At 40.5% G+C, this 9,484-nt stretch overlaps 1 protein-coding gene across 15 annotated transcripts in view; it reads left to right on the forward strand.

The window, feature by feature from the left end:
• Positions 1-9,325, forward strand: part of ncoa5 (nuclear receptor coactivator 5) — a 46,451-nt gene extending 37,126 nt beyond the window's left edge. For 14 of the 15 annotated variants that reach the window (XM_061889971.1, XM_061889908.1, XM_061889996.1 and 11 more), the window contains one exon: positions 5,273-6,062. In XM_061889971.1, coding sequence (XP_061745955.1) covers positions 5,273-5,862 — 590 coding nt within the window. In that variant the 3' untranslated portion in view covers positions 5,863-6,062. Of the gene's footprint in view, positions 1-5,272; positions 6,063-8,984 lie in introns of those variants that run through there. The other variant, XM_061889980.1, reaches the window with a different exon arrangement.
• Positions 9,326-9,484: the final 159 nt, after the last annotated feature.

Raw genomic sequence — 9,484 nt, forward strand, 5'->3', positions numbered from 1 at the left:
TTTTCAAGGATGTACCCCCTGTGAACATTTTTTTAATTAAAGTACCCCCTAATCAGAGCAAAGCATTTTTGGTTGAAAAAAAGAGATAAAGAAGTAAAATACAGCACTATGTCATCAGTTTCTGATTTATTAAATAGTATAACAGTGCAAAATATTGCTAATTTGTAGTGGTCTTTCTTGAACTATTTTGGAAAAAAGATATAAAAATAACAAAAAACCTTTTGAAAAAGTGAAAAGGGATTCAATTATAAATAAAGTTTTCTACACATAGAAGTAATCATCAACCTAAAGTGCCCTCTTTGGGGATTGTAATAGAGATCCATCTGGATTCATGAACTTAATTCTAAACATTTCTCCACAAAAAAAATAAATCTTTAACATCAATATTAATGGAACATGTCCACAAAAAATCTAGCTGTCAACACTCAATATTACACTGTTGTATTTTTTTTTTCACAGTTTATGAACTTACATTCATATGTTGTTGAAGTATTATTCAGAAAATATATTTATAAAGGATTTTTGAATTGTTGCTATTTTTAGAATATTTAAAACAAATTTCACGTACCCCTTGGCATACCTTCAAGTACCCCCATTTGAGAACCACTGTTGTAATGCATCTAAAAGGCTTATTGGCAATTTCCCAAATATATATAATATAAAAAGTTTAAATCAGTCATCCTTTTTGGAAAACATGCCTTATTTGCATTCCTAGTATGATCATTTATTATTCCAGAAAAAGTGATTTATATTGTATTTTGCTTTAAAAACGTATCTCCCAGTTTGTGTCTATTAAACAGGAATATTTTCTGAGGAAATGCATTTTTACAGCATGTTTTATCAATCAATCAATCAATGTTTACTTATATAGCCCTAAATCACTAGTGTCTCAAAGGGCTGCACAAACCACTACGACATCCTCGGTAGGCCCACATAAGGGCAAGGAAAACTCACACTCAGTGGGACGTCGGTGACAATGATGACTATGAGAACCTTAGAGAGGAGGAAAGCAATGGATTTTACAGATACATAATTTTAAATATGACCTCTGGATCTGTTTTATTAATCAACTAATTCAGAATTTGATGTTTATTTAAACTTAAAGGGAAACAACACTTTTTTTGGGGAATTTTGCCCATTCACAATTATTACAACAGACGAAAGTTTTCAGTTTTTTTCCCCGCCTTCTAACATATAACAGTCATCTCGTTGTAGGTGACTAGCATTGCTGCTAATGGGAGAAATTAATTCTACCTTTAAATTACTTAAAAAAAAAAATGCATTCAAAAACCGTCAAAAATACCTGCATAATCACCACAATATTATTTTAAGAGCGAACACTGAAGAACTATTTCTAATGTACTAACACTTCGGCATGCTACGATATTAGCCGTAAAAGCTAACTGCGGCAAGTGATAAGCTAGCTTCTACGACAACACAAAACACGTTGGAGTTTATAATGCAAAACACTGCCATACGACACCAATCCGTTCTGACTGAAAACCATGAACAATCATTACCGTATCTGTAAAGTATTATTTAATGATTTGTTTGTACACAGCCAGCCCGACAGTGTATGTAGTGTAGTGGTACTAACACCCATGAGGTGCTGTGTATATCATGATGGATATTAAAGTGACTAACTTGATGGACTGTTGTCGGTTCATCTGTTCCAGCTGGCTGGGGAGGTTTTCTGTTGATTTTGGTTAAGCAATCCATTCATGTCAAAATAGCTTGTCTCCAAGTTCCATATTTTATAACGTCTAAATCGCTTTCATCCCCCTCTCCCGGCTTCCATCTGCTCCAACATCTCACTTCCTTCGTGCTTGCTTCTAGAAGCAGCAGTTTATCCTCATTATATTCAGCTTCAAAAATATACGGTTGTGAATCCTCATTTGTCCCAAACTGGTCACCAAGTCTTCCATGATTCGAAAACACACTCGCGTTTGATTCCAGAATTAGGAACACACATGTTGCCAGAAGTCAGACGTGCACTGCTTGGGAAACAGAAATCAATGCGCGGAAGAAATCAGTCCCGGAAATTATTAAAAACGACCAAAATGCGTTAGATATTATACATATTGTTATGAAGGTGTCTGTTACTACATTATATGTAGTGTGTACAGTATATAAAATGTTGATGGAGGGTTTTGCAGTTGTTCTAGAGGCTTTGAACGGTGATTCCCAATAGCCGCATCTTCCAAACATTTGTATTACCTTTAGAAGCATAAAAAAAGATGTTCTTGACTCTCATGATTGTGAATGATAGGCAACATTTGAAAAAAGTGTGGTTCCCCTTTAATCATTTTGATTGAAGGTACAGAGTGATGATTGACAGACGGAACCTTTTTAATTGGCGATTTTCTTCGGCCCGAGCACGACGTCAGAACATCGGCTGCTACCACAGAAAAATAAGTCGGGAAATACAAATACATTCTTAGATGAAACACTTCCACAAGCCAATTCTAATTCACTAGGTAGTAAAAGTTAATGTAAACTTTTCATCTACTCAACATTGTTACTATAAAATCCTTACAATTATGAGTGCATACAGATAATTGTAAGCTTTTGTCAAAATAAAACAGCCATATGCAGTCGGACATGGACATTAAATTATTTTAAGTGGCATTAAAAATGGCACTAAAAAGCATTAAATTAGATTTAGTAGAAGTAATTTAGGCCCATAATGTTTTACGCGGCGGTTATGTTAATTTAGCAGCAAAAAAAAATATCACAAACCTTTATTACGTGTGTCTAAGACAGGGCTCTCAGACTCAATTTACCAGGGTCTGGGTGAGGCTGGACCGCAAGAAAAGATTTCTTTAAAAAAAATGTTGCAAACTCCTCAGCACGTCTAGTTGTTTCAAATTGTATCCCTTTTGCACCGCAACTTTCTCTGTGCAAGTAAGACACGTCGGGGTGCAACAAAAAAAATATTTTTTGCCCGTCACAAAATTTCTCTTCACTGCAGGCTTTGAAAAAGACATGTTTGGGGTTGTGGAATATATTTGTATTTAGCCGACGCACGGAGACTAATGTTACTTCTGCTATGTGGGTCGTTCTGCTTTGCCTCCCTACAGCAAATCGGCGGATAATAGCGCAGGATAGTGAGCACAAAAAAGTGACTGCTCCCAAAGTGTTATCCAGAGTCATATAGAAATTTATGTTGTGTTCATCGTGTGAGGCAATGCAAATTAAACAATAAAAAAAAAAACGGTTTGATTTGGTTCAGGTTATCGGGGACTGTTATTACTGACGGACAGGTGTCGCGGTGTGACTGCAGCCAGGCACGCAAGAAAACCCTTGTCTCCATGGCAACGTCTGTGTCGCTGTCACTCATTTGCCGCTTTTCCACTAAAGCAGGGGTAGGCAACCCAGAACGTTGAAAGAACCATTTTGGACCCAAATAAAACAACGCTGTCAAGCTCCATTCGCGAGCCGCACTAACATTAAACTTTCATATTAAGGTGGGGGCCGCAAAAAAAACGTCTAGTGGGCCGCTATTGGCCCGCGGGCCGTATGTCTGAGACCACTGGTCTAAGAGGAACATACACAATTACATTTCAAAATATGGGAAATCTCATGAAAATATTTAAACGTGAGATTTCTCTACATCACTTTAACTCACCTTCAATTAACTGTTTATGGATTTAATACACTGTTTGCTTATGAGGAACCCTGAAATGTTGCTTACATTTATAACAGCAACACAGGCACTGCTAGTATAGAGTGAACTCATTCAAAAGATGGCGCTGTAGCACAAACAATAACACACCTTTTAAGTTTAAAGGAGCAATGATTGTCACACACACACACTGGATGTGGTGAAATTTGTCCCCTGCATTTGATCCATCACCCTTTTTCACCCCCTGGGAGGTGAGGGGAGCAGTGGGCAGCAGCGGTGCCGCGCCCGTGAAACCTTTTTCATTGTTTCATGAAAACTACTGAACACAAAACATTATGGCTGTCAGCGAAAACAATACATAAATTATCCACACAGTTTAAAAGCCGAAGGGTGCAAAGTGTAGGGGAAATGTTATCGGCTTATAGTCTTGAACGGCCGTTATATTGCAGGGGTCTCAAACTCAATTTACCTGGGGGGCCACTGGATGCAGAAACTGGGTGAGGCTGGGCCGCAAGAAAAGATTTCTTAAAAAAATCTAACATGCACTTTTTTATTGAATTCACCTTCTTTGAAAGGCTTTCCCGCCTTGACAACGTACTTGCCAACTCTCGCGATCTTTTCAGGAAACACTCGAATATCTGTGCCCCTCCCGACAATCTCCTGGAGCATTTATTCTCCCGGTTCTCACCTGGCCAACAATATTAAGGGCGTGCCGTGATGGCACTGCCTTTAGCGTCCTCTACAATCTGCTTTTCCACCATACAAACATTGTGCCGGCCCAGTCACATATTGTATGAGGCTTCTGCAGATCCACCGAAGTGAATGCAAGACATACTTGGTCAACAGCCATACAGGTCACACTGAGGGTGGCCGTAAAAACAACTTTAACACTGTTACAAATATGCGCCACACTGTGAACCCACACCAAACAAGTTTGACAAACACATTTTGGGAGAACATCCGCACCGTAACACAACAGAACAAATACCCAGAATCCAATGCAGCCCTAACTCTTCTGGGCTACAATAGGGGGCGGGGTGTATATTTTCAGTGCCCTGGAGGGGCACGGAAAATTGGGAATATCCCGGAAAAATCAAGGGTATACAAGTATGCTGCTGTAACCAACATTAAATTTTCACATTAAGGTGCGGCCCGCAAAATAACGTCTCACGGGCCGCGTGTTTGAGACCTCTGTTATATTGTATCTATATAATGTAGGTTACATTGATATACCGTATTTCCTTGAATTGCCGCAGGGGATATAGTATGCGCCTGCCTTGAATTACTGCCGGGTCGAACTCGCTTCCCAAAATAATTAGCGCATGCTTAGTATTACCGTTTGGTCAAACTCGTGACGTCACTGTCATCATTTTCAAAATGGAGGAGGCTGATTTCAATACCGGTAATTTGAAATCGCATAAAGGGAAGAAAATTAAGAGATGTTCAGTAGGATTTAAGGTCCAAGCTTACATCACATTAAATTTTTTACTGCATGCCTTTGGTAAGTGCCGGAGTGAGAAAAGGTTTTAAATAAATTAGAGCTCTGGCGGCAATTCAAGGAAATACGGTACGTCAAAATGCCAGATATCTGTGCAGATAAGCGATGGATCGTTCTTGTCAATGCTGACTCAGTTTGTCTGTTGACAGCTGCGGTCCTCACCGCGTCGGCCGCCTCTTCCCATGATGCCGTGTCGGCAGCGTTGGGACTGGCCTCCACCCTCTCTGCCCACCCGGCGTCACAAACGTCTCTGAGCTCGCAGACCAACTCCAACCAGGAACTGCAGGCCAAGATCCTCAGCCTCTTCAAAAACCGCACAGGGATGCAGGCGGATGTCGGCGCTCCGTCGTCCGCCGCCGCCCAGTCTCAGGACTACAGCTCCCTCGGCGGCCTGGTGCCCGGCCACAACCCGCTGCGCCCGGGGATGCCCGCCACGCCTCAAGCTGCGGCCCAGGGGTACAGCGCCCAAATGGGCCGCTCGCTCCCTCCCGCTGGTGGTCAGAGAGCGTCTAACTCCGCCTTTGGCATCAATTTAGATAACCCGAGTGTCCAGAAAGCTTTGGACACTCTGAGCCAGGGCGGGCCGACTCTCAATCACCTGGTGGGGGCAGGGGGGGTGACACAGCAGCAGCAGCAGCAGCTGCAGCAGCACCACCCACAGCAGCCCTTCTCCGCCAGCAGACCAGCAGCCAACATGGGCCAAGGCCCGCCCATGTCCATGTACCCCCGGCACTACTGATAGGCCACCTGACCTCCGACCTTTAACCCCACCTTGACTGTAGATGTGTTTAGTCAGCCTTTTTAAGCTTTTGTTTTTATCGTGGTGGTGGAAAAGATCAGTGAGTGTTTAGTTTGTCCCTTCTACAGTCTTGGCCTCGCTTGTGTACAGAATGTTGGGCGTTGTCATTTTTCCACATTAAAAAAAGTCACAAACACAAACTGCTGTAGTAAAATGGTCTTGGTTTATTGCATTTTGTGCTGACAAATCTATAAAATAGAACGGGTATCGCCAGAAGAAGCCATAGAGATAGAAGCATTTGAAATGTAAGATAAAACTACTTTCTTTTTTTTTTTTTTTTTATGTACCATGAAACACAATAGAGAAGAATACATGTCGACTTTTTTTTTTTTCAAACTGGAATATTCAACTTACACTGAAACAGAAAATAAACACTTCCACACTAACCGTAATTAATTTATTTACACATAGCCCCCCCCCCCTCACTGCCCCCCCCCCCCCCCCCCCCACAAAACACATGTTCACCATAGGATGGAGGATAAAACTGTACACGTGTTTGCAGTATAACTCGGCAGGCATCCTTCACGTGTTTCCCAGGACAGCTCCCGTCGACAGAGCTAGGACGTCGGCAACGGTCATGCAGTTTGAAAGAAAAAAAAAAAAAAAAAAACTTGCTACTTTGGCACAATATTTCAAATTAAAGTCTGCCTCTAATTCACTGGAGCACATATTTGCACAATACTGATATTCATAGTTAAATATACTTTGGTAGTCATTTTCTCCAGATAATACATGAAAAATAGAATCTTGTACTACTGTGTTAAACATTTGCTTGTCCAGCGTGTGTGTGTGTGTGTGGCGGGCGTTTACATGGAAACAAGAAATCAAACACTGATAGCATAAACACTCAAATACATCTTGTTGTTCAGGGTGCTTGCATGCATGCACACAAAGTTACACCACTGGAGAGCGCCTCTGCTTGCACTTCATTATATTCATAACATTATTATCAGCATTTAGCCACTTAAGGCGATTTGACCTCAGGTGACCTTTGTACCACACAAAGTGGGTATGTGGTCCAATTTTTTTTTTTTTCTACTGTTTTTTACTCACTGTATGAATCAGAGCCCTTGACACCCATTTCAGGATGGAGACTTGAGGAATGATCACCGGCAGCTTTTTGTCTCGTGCTACAGTTTATCGCTTGGGGTGGGCATTGTGGGGGGAGGGAGTCATTCATACATATATATATATATATATATACATACATATACACACATGAGCATACATATACACATACATATGTGTATTTATCAGTGGTTCTTAACCTGGGTTCGATCGAACCCTAGCCCAGGGGTCGGGAACCTTTTAGGCTGAGAGAGCCATGAAAGCCAAATATTTCACAACGTATTTCCGTGAGAGCCATATAACATTTTTCAACACTGAATACAACTCAATTGGTGCATTTTTAAGTATGACCAACATTTGTAGAGTATAATAAGTCTCTTATTCTTTTTAACATTATTATAAAAGTTAAACAATAATAAATATAATACTTCTTACCGTTAACGCGACATCTTGAACAAGGTGCGGTAGAAAACGGACGGTTGGATTAAAATGCATGAGAATGTTTTATATTTTGAACGTTATTTTTGAAACTGTGTTTACCAGCGGAATTATTCATTACTTATCGTGTTAACCAATGTCAGCTAACATTTATCTGAGAGCCGGATGTAGCCATAGGTTCCCTACCTCCGATTTAAGCATTAGACACCTTTTTACCTGCACCCTGCCTCCCGCTGTTTCCCACATCTACAAAGCAATTCGCTTCCGACTGCCACCTACTGATACGGAAAAGTATTACACGGTTACTCGGCATAGCTCGGTTGGTAGAGTGGCCGTGCTAGCAACCTGAGGGTTCCAGGTTCGATTCCCGCTTCCGCCATCCTAGTCACTGCCGTTGTGTCCTTGGGCAAGACACTTTACATAACCCGCCCCCAGTGGAACTTAGATATTGGGTGTCACTTTGTAAAGCGCTATATAAATATAATTATCTGAGAGCCATATGTAGTCATCAAAAGAGCCACATCTGGCTCTAGAGCCATAGGTTCCCTACCCCTGCCTTAGAAGTTCGGTGAGTCGTACCTCAGGGGTTCGACGGAGCCTCTGCCCTGGAGGTCAAGACATAACCCGACTAATCGTGTAAATAAAAACGTTATAGATATATTTGCAGGTGTGTAAATTGTTGTGAGTTCATGCACCGTGTTGGTTTTGTTCTTTGAAGGTAACGTTGATGCACGGTTCATTTTGTGCACCAGTGGAAAAAAACAACCGTCTTGAATTTCAAACTAAAAACATTTTATTTTTTTGCTAATGAAGAGTTCAGTGAATGCGCGTAAGAAACTGGTGGGGTTTGGTATCTCCAACAAGGTTAAGAACCACTGGTATACATATATATATGTATATATATATATGTGTATATATACACATATATTTATATGTACATGTATGTAATATGTATATATATACATACATATCTATATATATACAAATGTACATATATACATACATATATAAAGAACAAATTATATATGTATATATATATATTTATTTATTTCGTGTCCAAGCAGAGCCGTTCCCAGCATTGGAAGCGCAAGTTTTATATAATCTTTGATCACTTTATAAAATAATTATACTGCAATCACATTTAAAGTACAGAACAGATTTTGGCGGCTTTGCGGCGAGGATGGAGGGAGTCGGGGTCAATGGATGAAAGGCTTTAACCTCACTTTACAGTAATGGGTGGCGGGAGAAGGGGGGGGGGGGGAGAGAACGGAGCATGCGTGGATTTAAAACAAAAAAAAAAAAAGTCAGGAAAAAAAAAAGAGCAGGTAGTATTTTTGCCGGCGATAAGACGGAGGCTGCAGTGCACTCTAACGCCACTGGAGGTCACTGCAGGCTGTAAGGACGGAGCACTTTAAATCCCGCCCACTGGCAACAACAACAACAACAACCCTGGTGGGGGTCTTCCGATGTCTTCCGATTGTTTAGATGATAAAAACAAAAAAACAATATTGCACCTCATCTTACAAAAACTCCGACTTTTTTTTTTTTCTCCACAGCGATCAAAGAAGAAGAGACAAGACTAGTTAAAGTTGGTGATTCATCCATTATGTACAAATGCGGAGCCACGCCCCCTAAATACTTCTTCAGACTACTTCGAGCAAGAACAAAGTACAGGAACTTTACAAGGTGGACTTTTTGTTCCTTCTTCTTCTTCTTGCAAAAAGACTTTTCCGGACTTTTTTCTTTTTTTTTTGTCACGCATGAGTCGCCGATAGAAAACACCCAAAACAAATATGTCCACATGCAAACATTAGAAAAAGACATTATAAATAGATTCAACATTGCTTGTGGATCCTTCTCTTCTTTTAAAAGGCTCAGTTGATGCAGGCGATGTTCTCAAACGACAATTAAAATTATTATTTTTTTCTTCGGAAAATTAACTCTATTTCGGCAAATTATTTCTAAAATTAAATCGTGACTTTTGGCAATGTATTCAAATCATTTTAGCGGGTTTATAAATAAAAGAAGTGTAACGCTTTTGTTACATTGCATCGGG

The sequence above is a fragment of the Nerophis ophidion genome, linkage group LG02, assembly GCF_033978795.1.
Source record: "Nerophis ophidion isolate RoL-2023_Sa linkage group LG02, RoL_Noph_v1.0, whole genome shotgun sequence".
In the NCBI taxonomy this organism is placed as follows: Eukaryota; Metazoa; Chordata; class Actinopteri; order Syngnathiformes; family Syngnathidae; genus Nerophis; species Nerophis ophidion.